The following is a 27,482-nucleotide window of genomic DNA, read 5'->3' as shown; positions in this document are numbered from 1 at the left end:
AAGTTCTGGATTTTGTGTTCAATATGTGTTTCTAAAGTTTATACCTTGGGTTTGGTTGAACTTTCTATAATTGTTAGTGTTTATTATTTGGTTATTTGACTGCTATGATTTGAGCAAGTTATTTAGCACTTTAGCTCTTGAAATCATGATTAATCTGGTACCATTAATTGTGATTATCTAAGGTGTTGTTTCTGCAATGAAAATTGAGATTTAACACTAGTTCAAGAAGTGCTAAACATAGGGAGTACACTCACGAAAGTAGAGGTGCACTTATGTGGTTTTTAGTGATTCATTTCATGTAATTTCATTGAAGAAATGAACTTGTAGCTAATTTCATAACCATGAAAATAGGTATGGATTAGTTATGAGTATAATTGATTCACTACGAAAGTAGGATTCAAATGCATAAGGAAATTACACCATAATTAGCCTAGATGTAGTATTCAATGATCCAAATATAGCACTTGCATGAGTAGTTAGGGATACCACAACCCAAGGAGCTTTCATTTGTTATTTTGTATAATTTCAGTAGGTTTAATTTGTTATAATTCATTGATAGTCTAAATAATAGAGAAGCTTTAGTAGTACCGGTAATTGCAATCTTCCTTGTGGGATCGACCCTTAATACCCTATACTCGCTCACGATTCGTATACTTGCGATAAATCGCGTGTGGGGTATTTAGGAGTTTATAAATGTAAAACTTGATTAGGATGAGCTTAATTGTATATGTATACTCCGCGCACGTCATAGCCCTATTTTTGTTCATGCATTGCACCAATAATACTTGCATTGGATGCTCTTTTACTTTCCAAATCGTAGTTGAATCATACACTAAATGAGTTCAAATGAATCCATCTCGATCCAATGTTTATATCATGTTTCAAATCTTGCAAATATAACCAAATTTACACATTAAACTGTTCAAATGAAACTTGCAAAATTTAAAAGTTTAGAGAGCAATTTATCTCGTAAAAATCCTAAATTATACCAAAAATAAACACATGGTGCTACTTAAAATACACATATAATAAACACTTATCAGAGACATAATCAATCTTTAATGTCTTTTTCCTGGGAGAGCTATTTGTTTGGGTAAATTGCCTTTATCCTCTTGTGGTTTAATACTTTATCATATAATCCTTTATGATTTAAAAACCTATATATAACTCCCTCATTGCCTGTATTAAAGTGCTACAGTTAGTTTTTCTATCAAAACCAATGGTCAATAGTAAGAAGTCAAAATCAAAATAATAATTTGACAAATTCAACTTATCACGACCTTTTTTTCTTTTTTCCCTTTTCTTTTTCTTTTTTTTTTTTTTTTGCGAAGAGAAGAGATGATTATGAAAACCTATATTTTGGCTTATAAAATCTTAATTTTTTTTCCAAATACAAAAGAGAAGAAAGGGAAATAAAAAATAAATAAATAAGAAACAAAAAAGATGGAAGGAAAATATAAAACAAATAAATAAGAAACAAAAAATACCAAATCATTTTTTACCACAAATATCATTATAAGCTTTTAAATCAAATCTTTAATGATATTTTCTATTTATTATTTATTATTTTAATTTCTTCTTTTTTATGTTTTGAGGAAAAAAAGAAGTAATAGAAGGGTAACTTTGTCAATATATTTGTTTGATTTTGAATTTTTACTATCGACCATCAATTTTAACAAAAAAACTAATGATGACATATTAATCCAAATGATGAGGAAGTTATATATAGTTTTTAAACGATAGGGAATTTAAGTGGTAAAGTACCAAATCACATGGAGATTAAAGGTAATTTAACCTATTTTCTTTTCCTAAAACAATGGTTGCGATTGTTGCTCTTTTCCTTTCTAAATATGTTTTTCAAAACCAGTTTCAATCATCACAGATACGAATTGACAAGTAAAAATGGAGCAGAATTATTTGACTAAAAATGGAGCAAAATTATTTGACTCATCAACGCTGTTTTGCTTGTCTTTTGAAAATTTCAGTTCGAGTTCCTTTGGAAATAGACTTGAGTTGAACATTGTAAGGATGGTTATAGTTGCGGTTTTCTTTTGGAAACACCAATTTTAGTTTCGGTTCTTATTGTTTATAATTTCAGTTCCTTCCGATTACACATGTAGCTCCTTCCAGTTACACTTAGTTACATAAAGTTACAATATTGATTCTGAAAAAAACAGGAAAATGAATTAAAACTAAAGGTAAACTAAAGACAATGAATTTAAATAAAAACTGTAAATTTTATGTTATAATTAGTAAAAGGCAAGATGATAGAAATTCTATAAATAAAAAACCACTCGTTATCAAACATTTTGAATAAAAGAAAGGATATACAATTTTGTTAATGAAGTGGAAATGAAATGGAAAATGAAAAATCATTAAATTTGTCAATCACCATCTAAAGGACAAATTTTTTTTAATTGGATGGTTCGCACCAGACAAGAACAAACCAGTTTTGGTTCAGGTTCGAATTTTTGAAGAAGTTGAACAAAAATCATTTGCAAAGGTCTCCGATCGTGTTCCCATTTGGTTCAAGTACGAACTTGAACCGTGGTTGTGCCCAGGCATACATCTAAATAATATATTTAATGTACACAGCAAATACTTGTAAAAAAAGTTCCATTAATCTTTTTGATAAGGCATTGCAAGTCAAATAGTCATTGAACCTGACATATTGTGCTTAGGATTTAGTGAGTTGTTTTATCAACTGATATACGTACGGCTTTGACCTGTCTTGTAAGTTTTTTATTTCTTTGTTAGATATATTTCTTTTTTTCTTTTCAATGCTTTTAGCTTCTTCAGGTTAATGGGCGAAAAAAATCATGTGTTAGACATGTGACATTTTTTGGTCAGGAATATTGTTTTTACTTTAATTTTGTTCCCGAAACTATGGACACCTGAACAGTGCATGAACATTTTTTGGCTGAAACAAATGGCGAAATGAATTCAATAAGCAAATTAGTGCTTTTTTTTTTTGGGACCATCTTGCCATTTTAAACGTTTCAAGCTAAAGAAACAAGATCATTTTGGTGATATTTCTTTCTGTTTAAATGATTGACATCTAAGCACAAATATACTCTTCCTTCTCTCCTCCTCCTCCCTTCTTTTTCTCTAGAAAAAACTCTCTAACTAAAAACTCCCTTCAACTCTCCCATGGAAGAGATATCTGATTTTTCGGATCTTTTTCCATGGGAGGAGCCCTCTATATAGTTTCTTTTCATTTGTCTGAAAAAAAATCTCTCTTAGGATTTTATGGTGAGAGTTTCTTCTCTTTTAAATTTTTTAGTGAGAGTTTATTCTCTCCTAGGGATTTCTAGTCAAAGTTTTTGATAATTTTTTTATTTTTCTTTTATTAGATCTAAGTTTGTTTAGATTTTCATTATCAAATCTAGAATTTCTTGAATCTATTCGATAAATCTCATCATAATATATGGACTTGACATAGTTAATCAGCAAATCGAGCGATTGGAAACATGCACAAATGTAATTGAAATTACAATTATCTTATCTCATTTTTTAAATTTGGAACTTTACAATGTAATTTTTATTGTTCTTCAGATTTGGAGTATCCTTTCTTCAGATATGTTATTTGATAATATATGGACTTGAAATAGTTGATCAGCATAACAAGCGATTGGAAACATGCACAAATGTTCGTGAAATTACAATTATTTTATCTCATTTTTTAAATTTGGAACTTTACAATGTAATTTTTATTGTTCTTCTAATTTGGAGTATCCTTTCTTCAGATATGTTATTTGATATCTGTATATGTTTGATGATGTAATTTTTGCCATTAATATAGATTTTAATGAAATTATGATATTTTATAAAAAAATGATTAACATGTAGACATGTGACCAAATATCGATTCCTCTTATTTTCTGTCAAGGCTCCTACATTGGCAACATTTGAACGAGATAAGTAGAGCTGGCAAAAAAGTCCAAAACCCAACAACCCGCCAATTAATTTTAAAGGATGGGATGGGTCTGTTGGGTTATGGGTTTTGTTGGGTCAGGTAAGAACAATCCACCTTATTCATTAGATGGGTTGGATTTTTTATTTGGACACCCAACATTCAACTTGTTTAAAAGTAATTCAAAACAATAAATACAAGATTCAATACACAAATGCTTAACCACTTGCATTTGGAAATGTGTTAATAATTCATTGACCAATTTGTATTCAGAATTCTCATATATATGTTTTCAATCAATTTTTTTAATTTTTATTTAAAAGAAAAAGAAACTTGAAATAAAATCTCATACTTATTTTACTTTTACAACAGTTGTTAAAGTTCCTCAACTTCTATAATAATTTATTATACCTTTTAAGAATATGTTGTTTTCCTCTCCTTTTTTCCTTGTTTTTTTTTTTGTGGTTGTTCTCAAGTTGCTACTTGCTTCTGTTTGTTAATATTTTGTGTACGTAGAATAGGATTTTAAATTTACTCTAATTGCATTCTTTTACTTTTCTCTAACTCGTTTTATTTCATTGTTAATAATTCTTCATCAATACTATAATACAACAAATTATATATCTCTTACTTCATTTTCAAGCATAATATAATCTAGCATTCAATAATTTAAATACACAGAATATTACAACTTACAATAAAGGATATATGAATAGTTAAAGTGTTAATAAGTTGTGACAAAAAAAGTTTCAATTAGTTAGTAGTATTAAAAAGTATAAAGTAAACAAAATTTTTTAGCTAATCTATTTCAATGCACAATTTATTATCTAAAATTCACAATACAAGCAATATAAAATATTATTCTATTTATGATTTGTTTTCAAGTAGTCTAAGAAGTGAGTGTGAGTTTGTGTGTGTGAAAGTGTGTTAGTGTGTGAAAATACATTTAGGTATATGAAAATGTGTTTATGTGTGTGTGAAGAAAATCTTTTTGTGTTTTAAAATGTATGTGAGAAAGTTTATGTATCAAAATGTATTAAATAATATGTTAGGTCATGGATTTGGGATAACCCAACTTAAAATCAACCCATTCTAAAGTTGGACGTGTTGGATATAACCTATTTAAATGAAAATCCAATATCAAATCGTCCAAAACCCACCTAACCCACCCAATTGCCAGACATAATAGGAATGTTAGGTTAGTTGATCCCTTCACAAACTCCACATATTCCCAAGAGCTAATGACCGAAATGGTCACTCCACTATTCAAAATGGCATGCTTTGATCATCAAACTTTCTTTGTGGGAAAAAAGGTCACTAAACTCACATAAACACGTCAGTAGAGTCATTTTATCGAATTTTAGCAGTGAATCATCCGGTTACGAGGGCTCTTGAGTTGAACGAATATTTTGATATGGGCAAAAATGTCCAAAAGGTTATTGGGACAAGTGAACTCATCGATTGTTTCATTCCCAAAGTTGATCAACCGATCGAGATCCACTTCATCTTCTCCAGCAAAGTTTACTAGCTGTGAACACCTCTAAACCAAATCGAAGCAGCAAACAATGAGCGCAGCCAAGGAAACTGTGAAGTTAGTGATTTCAATGGATTGGGTGAAGCGATCGAGGGATGATTATGCGGATCCACACATGATGTATGGTAGGTTCTTATAAAATTTGTTTTGGTGAAGAAAATTGGTGGTAAAAGATAATTTAAAGTTTGGGAATATTAATACGAAATCCAAAAATGTCAAAAAAAGTTAAGGGTGTGGGGTGTGTGATTTTAGGGTTTAATGGGTTCTTTTATGTAACAAAAGGGGCATGAAACAGAAATCAGCTGTTGTCGCAAATGAAAATCTCCTCCAAAAACAAGCTGTAAGAAGGATAGACGTGCATAAGGAATTATGTATACTAGGCAATCACAGGTTAACAATTAGAGAGCAGCACTTGACTCCCTGTCCAACTAGGATAGAAGGAGCTATTTCGACAAGTATTAATCTACATTTTCAAATCTTACATATTTTGCCCAAGTAATAATCATTGTACTAATAACAACCATTCCATTAGAAAATCTCAGCGAAAGATTCCAACTTTATTGCCCCAAGTTATTATCCCAATAATTGCGAAACCAAAAAAAAAACATTTTACAGCCATTTCCCGCTTCAGATTGTCTTTGAATACTTCAGCTGATTCTGTCCAAAAAAATTCTAATTCGCTGCTACCAATATGAATCAAGTGTGTGGATGAGTGTGAGGTGACGGTGAGCATTGAGCATTTACGATGGATCGGATCTTGCGAACAGAGGAGAATTCTGAGACGCATCCGGCACAGGGGCGGAGGGAGGGGGGGCCAGGGGGGGCAACCGCCCCCCCCCTCCAATTGTTAAAAAAAAAAAATTTCTAAGTAAAAAAATTTTTATTATATTGTTTTGCCCCCCAAATATTGATAAAAAATTTCACTTTGCCCCCTCCAATTGTTATAAAAAAATTTCTAAGTAAAAAAAAATTTTTTATATTGTTTTGCCTCTCCAAAATATTGATAAAAAATTTCACTTTGCCCCCTCTTAAGGACCCAAATAATAATGTTTGAAAGTTATTTGGATTTTGTCCAAATAACAGAGACTCGCCCTCCCTAATTGCAATTTCTAACTCCGCCACTGATCCGGCAGCAACGATGTTGTCGAGGAGGGACTTAACGATCTTCCAATCTTGGAGGAAGTATATCTGCATAACGATTTGCGAAGTATCACGTTCGTCATCGTCTTCACTTACCGCTTGCTTCACTACATCTTCGATTGCTTCCTTAGTCGCCACCGCCATTCTCTCTTTACTTCTCTCTTTTTTTTTTCTTTCTTTTCTTTCTTTGTGTGGGGGAGTTGAATTCTAATCTCAGAACGAGCAACTAAAGAAAAGGGAAAGAATGAATGGCTGAAATGGAAGGAAATGGAAAACTGGAAAAAATGAAAGAAGATTTGTCTTTGCATAGATGAAAGAAGGAATCAATGAACTTGTAGATCTAAAGGCATGACTTGCAAGGAAGAAACAGATTTGTCATATTTTGTTGGACATTTTTGCCCCCTAAAAAATATTCTTGCATGAGTGAATGCCTTGTAACCAGATGATTTATCACTAAAATTCGGTAAAATGACTCTGCTAGCAGGTTTATGTGAGTTTGATGACCTTTTTGGTCACAAAAAAAGTTTGATAACCAAAGGATGCCATTTTGAGAAATTGAGCGATCATTTCGGCCATTCACTCTATTCCCAATTAATCATAAAGTGAGTAAGTAGTGATCCATTCAATAAATCTTCTCACTACTTCTCGCGAGCTGTGAGAAAATGATCCCACTAAAGCAAGGAGAGCCCTTGATGAAAGCTACAAATGAGGAGTGCCCTTGATGAACCCAAGTGAGTAAGTAGCAATCCATTCAACAAATCTTCTCACTACTCGCGAGGAAATGATCCCACTGAAGAAAGGAGAGCCTAGATGAAAGCTGCAAATGAGGAGACCTCTTGATGAACCCTTATCTCGCAACCTTATTTTTATTTTTCAGCTCCTCTGCTATCAATCTATTGACCAAACAACCCAGAGAAATGGATGTTCTTCCGGGGGACATCCTGATGCAGATCTTGGTGAGATTACCCGTGAACTGTTTGTTCCAATTCAAATGCATTAGCAAATCTTGGTGCTCTTTGATCAAAAGCCCCCGTTTCACTGATTTGCATGTCAGCCGAGCCAATTGCGGCGATCAGGAAGGTGTCATCCTGGTGAAGCGCTTCATCAAGGACGAAAGAAAAATTGTTTTATCATTCCATTCAAAGGATGAATCTTTATCTCTCCAGGTTGTGGCCCCTGATTTTGAGGTACCGTACTCAACTTACCTCAATATGATTTTGGTCGGCACATGCCGTGGCATAATTTGTCTTAGAAGTAATGAATCTTCTGGTATTCATTTGTGCAATCCTGCAACTCGAGAGTTTCTTACACTCCCTGATCATCCCTTTCATTGCCCACAAGGGTATTTTAGTCAGCTGTGTGAATTGGGGTTTGGGTTTGATGCAATTAGTAACGATTACAAAATCATCACTTTTACAACAATTTTTCCTAACGAATACAATGGCGATCCTAATTCCTGCAAAGCTGAAATATACAGTCTCAGTACTAATTCTTGGAGAGAACTCGATCCCGACGTCACCCTGCCGGAAATGGTGTATAACGAGCGCTTCTCTGTTTCATTTAATGGATGCTTCCATTGGTGCACACCATTAAATACTGATTGTTTTGGCCTCCAGATCCTTTCTTTTGAATGGAGCACTGAGCAATTTCGAGAAATTCAATATCCTGATAGAGTAGAAGACACTGAAGGAGAGTATGGCATGCAGAAACTCATTGTCTTGGACAATTCACTTGCCATGATATGGTATAACATTACAGGGAGTCAAATTTCGGATCAGCATTTCGACATATGGGTGATGATGGAGTACGGTGTGCAGGAGTCTTGGGTTAAAAAGTTTTCCATAGGACCACTCTCCGGAATCGAGAGCCCGTTATCTTCATGGAACAGTGATAAACTGCTTTGGGAAATGAGCAATGGGCAATTGGCTTCGTCTGCTGTCCTAGGTGATAATCGAGGAAGTCTTACAAAATACAACATTCATGGGTCTCCAACCACCCTGCAAGCTAATATTTATCATGAAAGTTTGGTTGCTCTTGGTGAACTATGCGGTCGTCGAATGAACTGAACTGGAGATCAAATGGGGGCTTGGAAAAATCATGCTCGTTAGATGAGTTTAATATTGATCGTATTTTTTTGGTTTGATGCCTTAGCTTTTACAATAAGTCTTTTCATTTGAATCATATGTTAGAAATTTGAACTTTATGATTGTTACTTGGTGCATGTTTGATCTCTGAACCTTCTTTGTTCTTGTTATATCAAAGTTAAAGAGGAAAAGAATGAGTTCCCCATGGCTTCTCGTTGCCTAGAAAGTTGGACAAATTACACTTTACCCTCGTGTGATTTAGTGTTTTCCTACATAACCTCTTATGGTTTCAAAAGTTATACATAACCCCCTCATGGTTTGAATTAAAGTGTCAAAGTGACGAAAATGATCATTCGTAACGGAGTCACTTAAAATGTCAAAAATACATTTATATAAAGTTGAAAATTATTTATTAACCTAGGGGGTTATATGATAAAGTATTAAATCATAAAAGGGTCATATAGTAAAACACAAAATCATACGGGATTAGTGTGTCATGTATTTATAAGGGTAATTTTGACATTTTTAAAGGTTTAGTTACAAATGATCATTTCCGTCACTTTGACGCTTTAATCCAAACTATTATGGGATTAAGTACAGCTTTTGAAACTATAGGGGTGTTATGTGAAAAATTGCTAAATCACGAGGGGTAAAGTGTAATTTGCCCTAGAAAGTGTAATCGAATACTAGAAAATTTAACCCCTGATACAATTACTCTGTCTTTATTGCTGGTGATCCTTTTTGTTTTTGAAAGAGATGGGAGTTGTAGCATTGGAATGAGATATTTATCCCTTACATGTGCTTTGGAGTACTTTAGTAACCAGACTTTGCAACTGGCAAAATGAACCAGAATGGAGAATCAATCAACTTAGGAGGCGCTTGATTCTTGCTTTGGAATTGGAGAGGGAAATGGAATAATGGATAGAGGGCCCATTAATGAGGATTTTGGTTAATTCTTTCCAATTTAGTCGGGTATCATGAATGGCCAAATTTTGAAACATGATTTCAATATTTCAATTCTCATTGTACTGGATCAAGTGCACAGTATTAAAATTATTGTAATCTCAAATACCAAAATTCCTAAAAAAAAAAGCGGCCCATTAATGTAATAGAGAAATGGGTACGATGATTGCGAAAAAGGGAGTATAAGTGGGAGGTTTCAAACCGAACCCTCTCACTCATACTTAAAAAAAATTAATTTACCTTAGTAAATTGTGCGGACAACGAAAAAGGGATTTTGCATGTTAGTGCAATTTCAAAAATAACTGATATTTAACCATGGTTTTCAGCATTCTGGAGTCAGCAGTATGAGTCTCGCTGGACTTTAGTTTTTCGAAGAGTGAAAACTTTCAACTTCTGCTTCTTTATGATTCTGTCGAGGGGATTTGGAAACCATGGACCAAGTTCTTTTCCAACATGTGCCTATGTCTGCTGCAAACATTGCCGTAGCACAGGACATGAGCAACACGGCTCATGCATGATACCTTTTATTTTTCTTTTTATTTTTATCAAACGAGTCACGTGTTATATACTTGGCCACAGAAAAATTAAGCATCTTGACCATAAAATGTTGCTTGTTTAAAATTAAACAAAATATAAATGCTATTACACCTTTTGCTTTCCCAACTCAACGACAGAAACCAATTTGTCAAACTATCATCAATTTTGCTAGTCTTATGGAGTGGCAGATTAGCCATTAAATCTATCTCCAATTTTTCCAATTTTGTCCCTAACTTTTATTTTTTGTTACTTTGATACTTGAACTTATTTTGCAGTTCCAATTAAGGATTTATGCAGTGGCACTACTATCTAAAACTAATTTGGCTCCTAATTAACTAACTAAAAGGGATGTCATGGAAATGTCACTCATGGTACTGTAATAAAACAAGTAAATCATAAACCATCAAATAAAACTTTTAAATCATGTAAAAGATCACCACACAAAACTTTTTGAAAATTTAATCTTGTAATTTTTTTTTATATGATTTACTTGATTTATTACATCCTCGTGCGATATTTTCAAAATACCCCTATTTAGTTGATCAATTTGATTAGTGCTGCCACAGAGGTCCTTATGTGGAACCACAAAATAGGTTCACATATCAAATTAGTTAGAAATAAAAGTTAGGAACTACATTTGCATAGGTACAAAAGTTTATATACGAAATTGGCTATTTACCCAAACCAATTTATCAAACTATCACCAATTTTGCCGGTCCTACGGAATGGCGGATTAGCCATTAAAATTTCTTGACTATCGATTGTGTGTCTGGATATAGTTGATATATGGTTTAATTGTTTTTCTTTTTCATTTTTTCCTTTCTCCTATCAATTCATGCCATAGAAATCTCTCCCATATAATATTACCTTGTGGACCAATAACATCAACAGATTCAGTACTATTTTCGAACTTTACCTCAGTCACAAAAATCTCAAATTGCTACAAATTACAGTGGTTCTTATGAAAATACCAACCCAAATACAAATACACAATGCTATTAAAGACTAAACATGTCACTGTTCATCCTATTTCTTAACTGAATATGAGAGAAATTTCCAAGTTGATGATGAATTTTAAAAAATTTCTGCAAAAAGGGTGTTTTAAGTGTAGAATTCCACCAATGCAATGTCCCATTAAATTTCCAATCTGCAAAAGAAAAAAAAAAAGAATTACTTCATACCTCGCATTAAACAAATATGAGGCACGGAGCCTTTTATTTTTCGATCCCAGTCTCATGCGTTTCTTTTCTTTTGGAGTGTGGATTTTGTTTTTTTTTTTTTTTGCGAAATTATGGAGAACGAATTTTGATAGGTTGCAATTTATTGCTAAATTTATAATTATTTGTCCCTTGATCTTAGCCAAATATTGTGTTAATTGATGAATTCTACTCATATTTGGTTAATGGTCCTAATTGTGTCAAACATTTAGGAATAGATTGCCTAAACTTCAGCCGGAATATGAATGATTTACAGGAGTTGTAAATTGTTTGATGCTCTAACGTATAAGTTCTTGGGTGCTAAAGCAGACATTGCAGCTTAGCACATGAGCAACATGGCTCATGTATAGTTACAACATTACAAGAGAGCTATTATGGTATTATTGACTCGCTGTCGGATTTCATTCATTGTCAGCATTTACTTTTCAAACTGAAGCATTAAACTAATTCAATCATTAAATTTAGTTTGTTTCCGTTGCTTAAGTATAAGTTTCTGCTGACATTCATCTTTATGACCATGCCTTGAAACAAATTTTTAGGTTTGGGGTGACAAACAATGTGTGCGGAACAATTGCACCCAAAAGTTGTTAAAAAAAAGGGAGACTTTTATAGTTCTATGAGATGTAGTCAGTTTACACTGCGTTTAGATTGAACTCAATGGAGCACTTATGCGCATCAACTGTTCCTCCCTTGTTAACCAATTTAGATCGTTCTGGAAATAACATGCACAATAAATAATTCACGCTCTAAAGCTGAATGTAGACGGATCTTCTTTGGGTAATCCAGGACCTTCAGAAGGGGTGGGGATTATACGCAACGTTAAGATTAACAAATTTTGTGGCAGATGCTTTGGCAAATCTAACTAGCTCTATCCAGACAGGTAAAACGTACAATCTTATCAATTTACAAAGTTGGTTAGCAGCATGCTAAATTTAGATAGAATCCCTTGATTTTTGTAATCCTCAATTAGCTTGGAAGGGAGTAGTAACCATTGTTTATGTTTTGTTACTTCTACATTCAAATGTGATTTCCAAGAGGTTAGGTACATGCCTCCCTATATTATCTTAGTGAAATTTGGTTTGACATCTCAAGCCCATCTACAAGGTTTGCCATTATTAAAAACAAAAAGTGGTATTGCATATAAAGTAGTTTTCATGTTAAAGATGATCTATCCAAATCAAAAAAAAACATTCACTAAAATACCAATTCATTTATCAACAAACATATATAAGAGATTTTTTTTTAATAAAAGATAATTGATCTAAAAGAAATTACTCAAATACCAATTTGCATTTCAGCCTTTACATTTAAGATTAAAACAATTACAATTTAGCATAAAACCCGTGTTTATTATCGGCTTCTTTTGAGAAGAGAAAAAAAAGGAGAAAAAAATCAAGGCCCAACTCTTTATGATATTCTATTCATCTATTTGGCCTAAATATAAGAGAGAACTACATTTTTTATCCCAATGTTTAGTTGATGTGCAAAACTAGACCCTAAGATTTCAACCAATACAAATGCAGAGCCCAAAGTTTCTAATTTTAGGCAAATTTAGAACAAGCTGTAAGAAGGATAGACGTGCATAAGTAGCTTATGTATACTAGTCATTCACTGGTTAACAATTAGAGAGCAGCGCTTGACTCTCCATCCAACTAGGATAGCAGGAGCTATTTCGACAAGTGTTAATCTACATTTTCAAATCTTACATATTTTGCCCAAGTAATAATCATTGTACTAATAACAATCATTCCATTAGAGAATCTCAGCGAAAGATTCCAACTTTATTGCCCCAAGTTATTATCCCAATAATTGCGAAACCAAAAAAGAAACATTTTGCAGCCATTTCCCGCTTCAGATTGTCTTTGAATACTTCAGCTGATTCCGTCCAAAAAAATTCTAATTCGATGCTACCAATATGAATCAAGTGTGTGGATGAGTGTGAGGTGACGGTGAGCATTTACAGTGGATCAGATCTTGCGACCAGAGGAGAATTCGGAGACGCATCCGGCAGCAACGATGTTGTCGAGGAGGGACTTAACGATCTTCCATTCTTGGAGGAAGTATATCTGCATAACGATTTGCGAAGTATCACGTTCGTCATCGTCTTCACTTACCACTTGCTTCACTACATCTTCGATTGCTTCCTTAGTCGCCACTGCCATTCTCTCTTTACATCTCTCTCTTTTTTTTTTTTATTTCTTTTTCTTTTCTTTCTTTGTGTGGGGGGAGTTGAATTCTAATCTCAGAACGAGCAGCTGAAGAAAAGAGAAAGAGTGAATGGCTGAAATGGAAGGAAATGGAAAACTGGAAAAAAATGAAAGAAGATTTGTCTTTGCATAGAGGAAAGAAGGAATCAATGAACTTGTAGATCTAAAGGCATGACTTACAAGGAAGAAACAGATTTGCCATATTTTGTTGGACATTTTTGCCCCCTAAAAAATATTCCTGCATGAGTGAATGCCTTGTAACCAGATGATTTATCACTAAAATTCGGTAAAATGACTCTGCTAGCACGTTTATGCCTTGTAACCAGATGATTTATCACTAAAAAAAAGTTTGATCACCAAAGGATGCTATTTTGAGTAGTTGAGCGATCATTCCGGCCATTCACTCTGTTCCCAATTAATCATAAAGTGACTAAGTAGCGATCCATTCAATTAATCTTCTCACTACTTCTCGCGAGCTGTGAGAAAGTGATCCCACTAAAGCAAGGAGAGCCCTTGATGAAAGCTACAAATGAGGAGTGCCCTTGATGGACCCAAGTGAGTAAGTAGCAGTCCATTCAATAAATCTTCTCACTACTCGCGAGGAAATGATCCCACTGAAGAAAGGAGAGCCTTGATGAAAGCTGCAAATGAAGAGACCTCTTGCAAACTGCAAAGAAGATTCTTAACGGCAAAGGTAAAGCTTGATGATAAACTTAATGGCTGAAATCTATAGATAAGACGTACATCACATAATTTTCAATAAAAGACAGGTTCAAGCCAAAAAAGTAGGTGTATTTCTAGAATTTAAAAGTTGAAATACGTCCAGAGGAATAAGTTCTAAGCAAGTAAACATCTAACAGCTATATATAATATGGGGCCTTATAGTTATAGCGCCTGTGTCACTTAATATATGGAAATCAAAACCATCGCATAGGTATCTATTTTTCTACTATTTGTTTTGAAGGTATCTCTTAGATATGTAAACTAAACAAAGATTAAAATATGAGTAGTTATATTCCACTGTATCTTCATATACAACCCAGATTGACATGAGCTAGGAATAAGTATGCTATGCATATCGTGGTTGGGCACTCGTGTAGCTATTTTCTGTTGGTTCAGTTACTGCAGAAATAAAAATTACTGCAATACATTTTTTAATCATTTTTTATTTTACATGTATCAAATCATTAGAATATATATATATATATATATTTTATAAAAATTTTAGAAAACAACAATCCAAATGGGCATTTAGAATATAGATTCAAAAAGAATTACGCTTTTTGCTTTAGGGAAAAAGAAAAAGGATTAGGATCGTTGCTACTTCGTTTCACATCAATTTCCAGTAGAGGTGCAATACAGATCAATAATCAGAGTTATTAATCTGAGTAGTTGGCATTTCGTTTTCTTTTCTTTTCCCCATGTGAATAATTTGTCCGGGGACCGGCCGTCCAAATGGGTCGATTCTAAGAAATGACTAAGACAAAATGTTAATCACTAATGCGAAGCTTCAATTGATATCCTCAGGCTGGTTAAAGGAAGAACATCTGTCTAATGCACATGCTTAATAATTACGACCACCGGTACCTCTTTGTACGACCGGACATAAAACTCCGGAACCTGCCCGGTTCACATTTATTTATTATACTAGAAAAAATAATTTTTTTTTATATTGTCATTATATATACTGATAAAATTAAACGGATATCACGTTATCTGAGTTTGAATTTGTACACCAAATTTTGTATATATGATATGCATCTGGATTGATTAATGTATATATACTATCAGTGCACAAAGAAATAAACATTTCCATGTCTTTACTCCAAAAAGAAAAAGAAAAGCATTTCCATGTTAAGTAGGCTTCTCAAGAAAAGCATTCCTTGAAGATGTTGGACAACCAACCATTCTCCATTTCTCAAATTTGACGGCCCCATAACTCCATGATCTATCAGCACAAGTCATTGTTTTTAGACCTCCTATACTTGAAATTATTCCTGCCATCATACCTAACGTCCGTGCTAAGCCATACCCAAATTTTGCATACAATAATGCCTACATATTTGTAGTAATAATAATAATCAATTGAGCTACCTATAGGTGTAGCCAGCAGTCCAGAAAAGAAAGTGAACAAAAATAATAATAAAAAAAAATCACCATTGTTGTGTGAATAGGGCTTAGAAAAGTCAGCCAATATCATTCAACCAATAATGTTAAAGGCCTACACCAAACCCTAGCCAAGTCTTTCATCTGAACGCTTTCAACAACCAATGAAATTTTAGAATTTGTCCGTTTACGGTGCTTACATATCTGACAGGTGTATTAATCATGCAGCTCTCACTAATAGAAGAAACAAATTATTGTTCATTTGCTAAAATAACCGTTTCAGCAGCATCATCTACTGTCAAATGGTCTCAGCCAAAAAGAGTTAGGGTTAATTAAGAGGTCAAAAATAAGAATTTCTTGCTCCAGCCTCACCAATTCATGGCTGTGGTCCAGAAGATAATTTATGCTCGTAGCATATATATGAATCTTCTTCTGATAGAAAATAGAAATGTTTCAGTAATTTATAGGTAGACGTAAAAAATTTCGCAACTCACAATCCAAACAAAATGAATGGATAAATATGAATATCATATCATCACTTTAAGCTGAATGAATATTCATTCATCTGCATGAAGGTAACGGTAACGAATTTATGTAAGGGCCCATACATATATTGCAAGAATAAGATTTGATTGGAACTAGACTTGGGAAGAAAGGGCAATTTGATCCATCCACTTGGCCAGGGGATGCACATTCGTTGCGTGATTGGCATAATTGTTAATGCCCGGGGCTTTCTGTATCTATCCTATTCCTTGAGATCTGTGTTTTCAAACTCGGACCGGATCGGCCGGTCCGACCGGTTGAACCGGGAACCGGCCAAGTGTCCGGTCCGAGTTGGTCATCAGAACCGGGAGATTCAAGACCCGGTCAACTCCGGTCAAAACCGGGTTTGACCGGTACAAAACCGGAAAAACCGGTCCAACAGGAGCTTTTGTAAAAAAAAGTTCAAACTTTTTTAATATTATGTTTTGGCCCCCTAAATTGTGAAAACTTATTAATATACCTCAAATATTTCATACTTTATAAATATTGTCCTAAAATTTGATGTTATTTTTCAATTAAATCCATAATTTTAATTCTAAACTTGTTAATATGTATTAAATAATATAAATTGTTACTTGATTGTTCTAATTTCTTTGTATTTTCTTGTTAAATATATTTGAAACATCAAATATATATGAATATACCTTTATTAATATCAATATGTTATTGGATATTTTATATACAATAATTTAATTTTTAAATAATTTTTATTTATGACGTCATCCGGTTCGACCCCTATCGACCCCTGGTCGAACCCATTGACCCTTGACCCCTGACCTCGGCCGAGTCGATATCCGGTCCGGTTCTGAAAACATAGCTTGAGATGGGGTGAAATTTGAACAGACAAATTCTTTCTTTCTTTGTGGTATTATAAAAATCACACATGTTGGGTAAAAAAAAAAAAAAAAAAGGCCAATGTTGACCGTAGTGTTTCATTTGTTCCTTATTATTTTCTTTAACAAACAGCAATATGCAAACTATTATACTTTAAGGGGAATGAGCAAGGAACTCAACTGGCTCGTATAAAATGTTAAAAATCTCTGGATAAATCCCCTCAGGAGGAGGAATTGCCAAGCCATTTGACCCTTCACCCATTCCAACATTTCCGGTGCGCGTTCGTCGCAAAATATTTCTACACCGTATCATACCTAATGCCAGATGGTTGCCAAAAGCACAGACCAGAAAACACAAATATGTGTCCCCGCTATGCCCACGCAACTCCAAATACCCGCATTCGTTAGGAAAAGAGTCATCTAAAATTGAGAGCTATACTGACACATCCTTTAATACTAGTACTTTTTATGTGTGTCAAGCGCCAAATTTAAGTTCTTGACTAACCAGCCACGAAGAAATTTAAAATCCCTCTTCATAACTGATTTGCCTTTAGCATTGTCTTATTGTACTCATCCTCAATGCCCCTCTTGACTTGTTCCTCGATTTATTTGAGTTTATATGAAACCAGCAGGCAAATCAAATCTCCACCATTTTTAAAGTGATTCTCTCCTTAGGAAGAAAGAAAAAAAAAAAAGGAATTACGAAAAGAAATGTACATATTAAACAAGAAGGCAATCACCAATGTGCACACAGAAGATGAGTATCCAATGGTTTTGGGGTGTCTTTACTTTCTGCAGGCTGTGAGGTGTCACCATCTCAGGAAATGCCAAACATAACATTCAAAGGTTTAGACGGGCCCCTTGCATTCAAGTTTTGTATTATTCCGGTTTCTAAAATGTGGTTCTAGGCGAATCGTGCGGAAGTAGCAGTATAATGAAAACAATTAGGTCTATCGCTCCTGCCAAGCCCAAGTGGTCCGATCTTCAGCGGTCCAAAAGCCGTGGATTCTCATTAGATCTTCGCGATTGGGTTTTTCTCTATATTATACATGTTCACAAAACGTACTTTTTCAATAAAAAATTTCAAGATTTTCATACACTAATTATATTAGAGTAAATCTTATATACATTGATAGTGTGTACACTATTACGACTGAATGCACGATGCATATGCAAAATTTAAATTTCAAATTCAAATTTAGATTATGTGTCAAGCATCCTATCCTATGATGAAAGTTTGTACATTGTTAGTGTATAAAAAATAAATCCATTATATTATTGATGATTATATTATGCTTTGCTCATAATTAAAAAAAAAAATACTAAGCTTTGCTGAAAAGTTTAATCTATCCCTCAAAAAGTTGGTATCTTATATTTACTGGGGATGTCATAGTTATATGTCAATTGACCATCAGCCCAGCAAAAACGTGATCTATTTTTCTTGGAGAAACTTTGGTGTAAACTATTAAATCAACAGTAAACTATTAAGAATCCAAATAAACTATTAATAAACTTTGGTGTAAACTGTTAATTTAAATCAACAGTAAACTATTAAGAATCAAAATAAAGAAATTAATAGTTGAAAGGTAAATTTTGAAAACTCGGCAAATTTTCAGACTTTATTTTTATCCATAAGAAATTAATAGTTTTTTCTCATTAGTAGATATCATTCTACTTATAAATGCTTAATTTTCTTATTGCCCCCTTGTTTTTTGTAAATCGTTTTTAGTATGACGTGTCTAAACCTGGACTTCACTTGAAAAAACCACCGAATAGTAGCTAATTCCTTAGCATGTCCGAAGAAAAGGATACGCTCAAACATCTATCTGGCTAGTGGTATTTTTGTCTCCTTGAAGTGTACAGACGAAAATAAGGCTAATTATTTGCGCATGTCACGCGCGATTGCTGAATTACGAAACTGTACCGGAAGGGATTTTGGATGCATATGAACCAAAAAGAAAGATGCATTTATGTTTAGGATTAATTTTTTGCGTTAGAAGTTTTAGATGCAAGCCAAAAATAGATTTTTTAAATTTAAATAGAACTTACGTGACATGATGCATTTAGCTTCACTAGTAAAAGATTAGTTCTTATGTCTACCTGTGAAATTTTCTTTTCTTAAGGCTGAGGAGGGACAGGGGCAGAAGCCAAATGAATATGAAGATTGGCAATTGCCCCTCCCCCCCTCAACTTTGAGAAAATTTTGATTTAGGTATAGAAATTTTGAAAATTTTCTGAAATATTTAAAATTCTTATTTTTATCAACTTTGCCACTCAATATTTTTGAAATTCTCTTTCTTATCTATATTGGTCTCTCAAAAATTTTTTTAACGCCTCTTTCTTGTTGGGACTGGCCTCCCTTAATAAATTTGACATTCTTAATTCTTACGCTTCACAAGAGCATTGGATCTAGTTAAGGCTAGTTAATGATATAAATCCAAGAATAAACTCTTTTGACTAGTCTAAACTACCACTACATTATAGAACAACTTAAATGCCAAGATATAATTGACACAATAGAAAAAAAAAAAAAGAGTATGTTTAATATAAGCACCTTTTAGTTGTAAATTTAAAAAAGTATGATTATATTTGATGTGGTGTCGAAAATTGAATCCCTAGCCTTGGGATACTGACTTAGCCACTACTGATGGAGATAAGCTAGAAATTATTAAGAAAATCAAGTGTCCATAAAATGGAGTGGAGGGATTTTGTGCCTTATATGACAAAAAAAAAGTAGAATTAATATGCATCTGCAAAATGGAGATGGGGACAGTGGTCCTGAAGGTAGGGTATTAGATGGGCCTCTTGTTGGATTTGCAGCAAGCAGTGAGTTTGTTTGTGAAGCAGGGATCAAGTGGGTACCTGCCAACCGCTATCAAAGCTTAGCTTACGGCTTTTAGGCCTTACTTGTCTCTATACAAAGCCAGAGCAAAAGGGACAAAACAATACTGTTTAATGTTGGGCCATGTCCAGACGTATGAATCATTTTCCCTGATTCAAACACCAATTCACTTAGCTATGGCATGCCAAGGATGCTAAATCTATATATGTCTTTGTGAGGAAATTAGTAGGTTCTGGACCTGAACTTTCTCCTTAAAAAAAAAAACTTCAGGGGCCGCATTATTGTCCTACTATCCACTTTTAATCACATTTATACCATACCCTCTTGAAATGCTTAGTGTCATTCTGTGATCCTAGACAAAGTACAGGCATTAAAAAAGTTGTTCTAAGTATCAATTGAGAGTATTTTGGTTCATCAATGCGAAGATAAGGGTTCATCAAGAGGTCTCTGCTAGCACGTTTATGTGAGTTTAATGACCTTTTTGGTCACAAAAAAAATTTGATAACCAAAAGATGCTATTTTGAGTAGTCGAGCGATCATTTGGGCCATTCACTCTATTCCCAATTAATTATAAAGTGACTAAGTAGCGATCCATTCAATAAATCTTCTCACTAATTCTCACGAGCTGTTAGTGCAATTTCAAAAATAACTGATAGTTAACCTTGGTTTTCAGCATTCTGGAGTCAGCAGTATGAGTCTCGCTGGACTTCAGTTTTTCGAAGAGTGAAAACTTTCGACTTCTGCTTCTGTATGATTCTGTCGAGGGATTTGGAAACCATGGACCAAGTTCTTTTCCAACATGTGCCTATGTTTGCTGCAAACATTGCCGTAGCACAGGACATGAGCAACACGGCTCATGCATGATACCTTTTATTTTTCTTTTTATTTTTATGAAACGAATTGTACCTGACAATTGAAAGGGTTTTGGGCGGGTTAATATTGAGTTTTCACTTAAATGGGTTATACCCAACCCGCCCAACTTTAGATTGGGTTGATTTTGGGTTGGGTCATATTGGGTTATCTCAAACTACAAATGAGGAGTGCCCTTGATGAACCCAAGTGAGTAAGTAGCAATCCCTTCAATAAATCTTCTCACTACTCGCGAGGAAATGATCCCACTGAAGAAAGGAGAGCCTTGATGAAAGCTGCAAATGAGGAGACCTCTTGATGAACCCTTATCTTCGCAACCTTATTTTTATTTTTCTGCTCCTCTGCCATCAATCTATTGACCAAACAACCCAGAGAAATGGATATTCTTCCGGAGGACATCCTGATGCAGATCTTGGTGAGATTACCCGTGAAATGTTTGTTCCAATTCAAATGCGTTAGCAAATCTTGGTGCTCTTTGATCAAAAGCCCCCGTTTCACTGATTTGCATGTCAGCCGAGCCAATTGCGGCGATCAGGAAGGTGTCATCCTGGTGAAGCGCTTCATCAAGGATGAGAGAAAAATTGTTTTATCATTCCATTCAAAGGATGAATCTTTATCTCTCCAGGTTGTGGCCCCTGATTTTGAGGTACCGTACTCAACTTACCCCAATATGATTTTGGTCGGCACATGCCATGGCATAATTTGTCTTAGAAGTAATGAATCTTCTGGTATTCATTTGTGCAATCCTGCAACTCGAGAGTTTCTTACACTCCCTGATTGTCCCTTTCGTTGCCCACAAGGGTATTTTAGCCATCTGGGTGAATTGGGGTTTGGGTTTGATGCAATTAGTAACGATTACAAGATCATCACTTTTACAAGAATTTTTCCTGACGAATACAATGACGATCTTAATTCCTGCAAAGCTGAAATATACAGTCTCAGTACTAATTCTTGGAGAGAACTCGATCCAGACGTCACCCTGCCGGAAATGGTGTATAACGAGCGCTTCTCTGTTTCATTTAATGGATGCTTCCATTGGTGCACACCATTAAATACTGATTCTTTTGGCCTCCAGATCCTTTCTTTTGAATTGAGCACTGAGCAATTTCGAGAAATTCAATATCCTGATGGAGTAGAAGACACTGAAGGAGAATATGGCATGCAGAAACTCATTGTCTTGGACAATTCACTTGCCATGATATGGTATAACATTACAGGGAGTCAAATTTCGGATCAGCATTTCGACATATGGGTGATGATGGAGTACGGTGTGCAGGAGTCTTGGGTTAAAAAGTTTTCCATAGGACCACTCTCAGGAATCGAGAGCCCGTTATCTTCATGGAACAGTGATAAACTGCTTTGGGAAATGAGCAATGGACAGTTGGCTTCATGTGCTGTCCTAGGTGATAATCGAGGAAGTCTTACAAAATACAACATTCATGGGTCTCCAACCACCCTGCAAGCTGATATTTATCATGAAAGTTTGGTTGCTCTTGGTGAACTATGCGGTCGTCGAATGAACTGAACTGAACTGGAGATCAAATGGGGACTTGGAAAAATCATGCTCGTTAGATGAGTTTAATATTTTTTTTGGTTTGATGCCTTAGCTTTTACAATAAGTCTTTTCATTTGAATCATATGTTAGAAATTTGAACTTTATGATTGTTACTTGGTGCATGTTTGATCTCCGAACCTTCTTTGTTCTTGTTATATCAAAGTTAAAGAGGAGAAGAATGAGTTCCCCATGGCTTCTCGTTGCCTAGAAAGTTGGACAAATTACACTTTACCCTCATGTAATTTAGTATTTTCCTACATAACCCTCTATAGTTTCAAAAGCTATACATAACCCCCTCATGGTTTGAATTAAAGTGTCGAAGTGATGAAAATGATCATTCGTAACTGAGTCACTTAAAATGTCAAAAATACCCTTATGTAAAGTTGAAAATTATTTATCAACCAAGGGGGATTATGTGTATATTTTGAAAATTATAAGGGGGTTATATGATAAAATATTAAATCATAAAGGGATCATATGGTAAAATACAAAATCATACGGGATTAGTGTGTCATGTATTTATAAAGGTAATTTTGACATTTTTAAAGGTTTAGTTACAAATGATCATTTCCGTCACTTTGACGCATTAATCCAAACTATTATAGGATTAAGTACAGCTTTTGAAACTATAGGGGGTATACTCGAGTATTACCACCCGTGTTTATTGAGGATTTTGGGCCCAGTAAGGGGTGTGAATGGTGGACGGAGAGTAGTGTAAGTGGTGTTCTACTGGATTGGTTCCTTTACTTGAAAGTTGACGGAGTGTCAACTACTACGTGATCAAGCTCCTGATGATGAATGGAAGTTGGCTCCTGAGAGCCATTCGTATCCTTATGCTTTGGAATGATTATTGCTTATTGGATTATTGTTGATTTTGAAAAACTTTTACACTCGCTCATTTTGAGATTGCTACTTGAAGTGTTATTGCTCACTGTTATGAACTCTTCATGCTCGTTACTTTGCTATATCGAAAATTTGTACTTGTAAATAATGGTCAATTTGCTATTTGGAACCTCACTGGGCTTTTAGCTCATACCACGCTATTTGTTCTCCTTACAGGGGGTACGAGCGAGGCATGAGACATGTAAAGACTAGCATAGCCTAGTTATTTTTGACTTTTGACTTTTGACTTGTACTCGCGCTATTCCTCGAATGGAACATGTTGTACTTAGATTGTACACGTTTTGAACTAGTTTGGTGTATCGAGGCTTTGTACCTTGATTTGTATCAATGTAAATTATAAGTTTGAATTGTGGATGTTATTTATGGTTCATGGATGTGTGCACATGATTTGAGTGAGTGAGTCCTGGCGAGAGCTGGGCAGGCGGTCCACCAAACCCTTTGGTACGCCTCAGGGGGAGGTGGGGTCGTCACAGATGGTATCAGAGCTCCTATTGAGCTCGTGCCGGGAGAGGGTTCTCGGACTGTGGGGATTGACTTGTTAAGTGTGGAACAATTGTCTATTGTTGGAGACCTTAGTTACTTATGCCAGGTAGGAATCTCTAATATGGATGATTTACTCTTGGGACCGGCCGGCTCGAGGTGTGAATTGTCTTATTGTGGATTCTTGTACTTGGGTATCACATAGTGAAGAGCGTTAGAATAAGGGTCTGTATCTTGATTGCACTTGAGGTGAGTTTTGATGGAAAAGGTTAAAGCGTGGATGATTGTAACATTTAACCTTGTTATTGGACTGATCAAAGGGGTTTGCAATACTTGAACTGTCTGAGACAGACTAAAATAAGCTCATTTGGGACTTGAACTTGTTTTGGCGAGTGTGCTCTTACGTACATGTAATGGACCTGATTTGATTTTTATACATGAGTAATATGACCTATATGTGTATTTGAATTCGGTGACTGTTTGAGAATGTGAATTGCTGGGTATAGGCTAGTCGAGTGAGTTCTTATTCGTACCCGTGCTTCTTGAACTTGAAGTAATTGAATTTACTTTTGAACTTATATGTTTGAACCCTGCTTTGACCTTGCTTTTGAACTTATTCGTATTTGTGTGGCTGTAGACCAGCTACTACTCCTCTGTAGCGGTTGAACTAAAACTCTCTGGTGAGGCTTTGCCTGTTGTGTTTCCAAGCACCGCCAGGGGTAAAATTTTCGACTTGAGGCTGAGCCATGTTCTAAATTTTTCGAATATCTGAGACTTTACTTTCAACTCAGGGCTAGTTATGTGAATTGAGCCCTTTTTGCATGTTCTATTTGGTTATCTCTTAGCTCTTTACTAAATGATAAGGTCATATATAAGGGATTGGAGTGATTTCTAGTACCTGACTGACTTTGAAGGACTCTTAGTACCCGTTGGAATTTCGAGAGCGAAATTCTTTTAAGGAGGGGAGATTGTAACATCCCGAATATTAGGAGGTTGTTTGTGAAGAAAATATTAAAGTGTATTCCTTTGGGGTTTGATTTAAAACCTTATTTTGTTTTAAAAGACTAGAAACCCTAATATTTTAGTCAAAACCCTAGTTTACTTGTGACTAACCGGTTTTCCTAAATCTCTCCTATTTTAATTGAAACCCTAATTTTAATTACTGGAATTGGAAAATTCCTCACGTTTTCTTAAAAATTTCCTTTTATTTGAAAATTATCATTTATTAAAGCCCTACTATCCAATTATTCCATAATAAGTGCAAATGAATCTAGAAAGTAGGGTTTTATTCTTCGGTTTCAAGTTTGGAGCAAAATTAGGGTTTTCGCGATTTTTGACCGGATGAATTTTCGGTACAGAGTAAGGATTAAATTTGGAGATTAAAAGTGACTTTTAAGTGAAAAATAATATGTGATTAGTAGCAATGATATAAGGTTAGTGAATGGGAATTAAAAACCCTAATACGTGTGTTTTTAAGAAAAACGGCGCGAACCGGCGGTTCCCGCGTACTACCGATTGAACGCACCACTTGACCACCACTTTCTTGCCATACAAGCTCATTAATATTTGAGCAATAAATCTCCTAAATTCCAGCTAAGCCTGACCGAAATTAATGGCAGAAAATACAAGAAAGAAAAAGAAAATTTTACTTTGTAAGGTTTGTCACAAGTGTCACACCCTGAGTGGCCATTGACCAAGACAATTATTCAACCTTCTTATCTCCAAATTGGCTTCATTCACCTTCATTTTTCTGCTGGAGAGCCGAGAGAGAGAGAGGGAAAGAACAAGAGAGGAACTCCTCCATTTCTTCTTGAATCAAGCTACAAAGTGAGAAAACAAAAGAAAGAAACCGATTAAACTTACCTTTGAGTGATTAGTTAGTGATTTGTGGTGAAATTTTTGAAAGAGAAAGCTTGGGCTACACTTAGTGAACTCTAGTCAAGGTAAGAAAGCTCATCTCTCTAAATTTTACTTTCAATCTTGTTAAATTAAGCTTAGCAACTTGATTTTCTGGTGGAATCATGGATATTATCATGTTTTGGAAGTTTTCCCCTTTTTATATGATGAACTAGGGCTTGAGGAATTTCTGCCCAATTTGTTGTATGATGTATATATATTGAAATTAAGGTTATAAGAGAGGCTTTGGTAGTGATTATACCAAGAAATTAAGGAAAGTTGCACTAAAAACTAAAAATTCCAGAATCTGGAAATTTTCCCCAACATTCTGTCCGAATTTGTAACTGTATGTTAGAGGCCGAATTGTCCTTAGGTCAAAGAAGGAAAGTTGTATAGAATGGTATTTTATAGGTGCCCACAAAATTTCAGCTTAATCGGAGCAACGTAGGTCGTTAAAAGTCCAAAATACCCTTACTATTTTAAGTTTTTCCCCAGCAGTCCGTTTCATCAGTTTGTCCAGTTTATCACGCTTTTCTACTAGGATCCGTACTGATTTAGCTTTACCAAAACATGAAAGTTGTAGTATTCTGAATTAGCTTTCAAACGCCTCTAAGAACACCTGAATCGGACTTTTGTAACCTGAGATATGACCATTACAGTACAATGCGGTTATACAGCCGACGAGTTAGATTTTAGTTCTGTAAATTAAGGATTTGACTAAGTTGCATTGGAAACTGGACTACGTGACCTTCATGAACATTGTAGCTCTGTGTCTTAGCTTCGAAACGGCATAAGTTGCTTCTCAATCCGATAAGCGTAGCCTCGGATATGTTATTTCCGCATCCACACGTCAAATCTGTCTTGTGCTAGATTGTATTTCAGCACTTGTTATTATTGTGATTCTTATTCTAATGATATGATAAGCCTATGGAACGGCTTTTGAATCGAATTATGATATGTGTGACTTTGGGTTGTGGTTGAGAAAAAATAATGAAGCCTAAATGGCTGAAAAATTAGGTAAACACAAAGGGCATGCTGCCCGAATTTACACTCGAGGACTAGAAAACTATATTTGCAACTTGAGTAAAGGTTAAGTGAATATCACTTGAACAAGCGGGAACCTTTGCTACTATGTTTATCAAGGGTTATATATTAGGACTTGGCTGAACTTGTACCCTTGAGGAAAAGGCATAATGACCAATGTAAACTTGTATTTCCTTGTACTTTCAACTCAAGTGTTGTTTCCAAGCATCTATGCTACAAAACCTTACGATTTGAAAAGCGAGCAAGTATTTCACGAGGGTCTTTCAAATGAATTTCAATTGGTCGATTCTTAATGAACGGAACGTTTAAGTTTCGAATCCTACTCGTGTTTCAAAGTTCTCAAATTGAATTTTTATCGCAGATCTGGACTCCAAACCTGAAGTATAACTGAACGTGAATACTAGAAGCACTATATCTTTTGGTGAGTGTTTTCAAATACCGAATTGCACTAGATACTTGAACTTGATACGTGACCAATATGAGTACATGTTATATACGTGAATTGATAGGGCAAGAGTGTACTTTATCGCACTTGCCCTTACGTGATATACTTGTTTATTGATTGCAATTGACTTGATATACTTGTTTATGAGGTGCGCACTTCCTGGAATTCCAGAAACCCTGTGACGAGTTACTCTAGTCGAGCCGGCAAGGGCTTGGTCGATTGGGTAACGAGCCCTGGGTCTCTTGCTTTGTCGAGTGGAGTGATATCTCCTCGACTAATCGGTATACTCGAGTATTACCACCCGTGTTTATTGAGGATTTTGGGCCCAGTAAGGGGTGTGAATGGTGGACGGAGAGTAGTGTAAGTGGTG

General features: G+C 34.9%; 2 protein-coding genes across 3 annotated transcripts; both read left to right on the top strand.

The window, feature by feature from the left end:
* Nucleotides 1-7,134: 7,134 nt before the first annotated feature.
* Nucleotides 7,135-8,917, top strand: LOC140006528 (uncharacterized). 2 transcript variants are annotated; one of them, XR_011814190.1, is made up of 2 exons: nucleotides 7,135-7,774; nucleotides 8,065-8,917. XR_011814190.1 is itself a non-coding variant. In XM_072048549.1 (2 exons), the coding sequence occupies exons 1-2, from the start codon at nucleotides 7,427-7,429 to the stop codon at nucleotides 8,651-8,653; spliced, it is 798 nt and encodes a 265-aa protein (XP_071904650.1). In that variant the 5' UTR covers nucleotides 7,189-7,426; the 3' UTR covers nucleotides 8,654-8,823. The 2 variants fall into 2 exon arrangements, 1 of the variants encoding a protein (XP_071904650.1); XM_072048549.1 differs by having other exon boundaries at nucleotides 7,189-7,774; nucleotides 8,204-8,823.
* Nucleotides 8,918-20,954: 12,037 nt separating this feature from the next.
* LOC140006527 (F-box protein CPR1-like) lies at nucleotides 20,955-22,466 on the top strand. The gene is made up of 2 exons (XM_072048548.1): nucleotides 20,955-21,435; nucleotides 21,865-22,466. The coding sequence occupies exons 1-2, from the start codon at nucleotides 21,166-21,168 to the stop codon at nucleotides 22,312-22,314; spliced, it is 720 nt and encodes a 239-aa protein (XP_071904649.1). The 5' UTR covers nucleotides 20,955-21,165; the 3' UTR covers nucleotides 22,315-22,466.
* Nucleotides 22,467-27,482: the final 5,016 nt, after the last annotated feature.

This window comes from Coffea arabica, chromosome 5e (genome assembly GCF_036785885.1).
Source record: "Coffea arabica cultivar ET-39 chromosome 5e, Coffea Arabica ET-39 HiFi, whole genome shotgun sequence".
Taxonomy (NCBI): domain Eukaryota; kingdom Viridiplantae; phylum Streptophyta; class Magnoliopsida; order Gentianales; family Rubiaceae; genus Coffea; species Coffea arabica.
This window is presented reverse-complemented; position numbering and strand designations above follow the sequence as displayed.

Bases quoted from the DNA above. Each gene is read 5' to 3' on its own strand.
- LOC140006528 (XM_072048549.1), top strand. From the start codon at position 7,427: ATGAACCCTTATCTCGCAACCTTATTTTTATTTTTCAGCTCCTCTGCT. The intron at 7,775-8,203 runs GTACCGTACTCA...TTTGGCCTCCAG, and splicing joins TTGTGGCCCCTGATTTTGAG to ATCCTTTCTTTTGAATGGAG.
- LOC140006527 (XM_072048548.1), top strand. From the start codon at position 21,166: ATGGATATTCTTCCGGAGGACATCCTGATGCAGATCTTGGTGAGATTA. The intron at 21,436-21,864 runs GTACCGTACTCA...TTTGGCCTCCAG, and splicing joins TTGTGGCCCCTGATTTTGAG to ATCCTTTCTTTTGAATTGAG.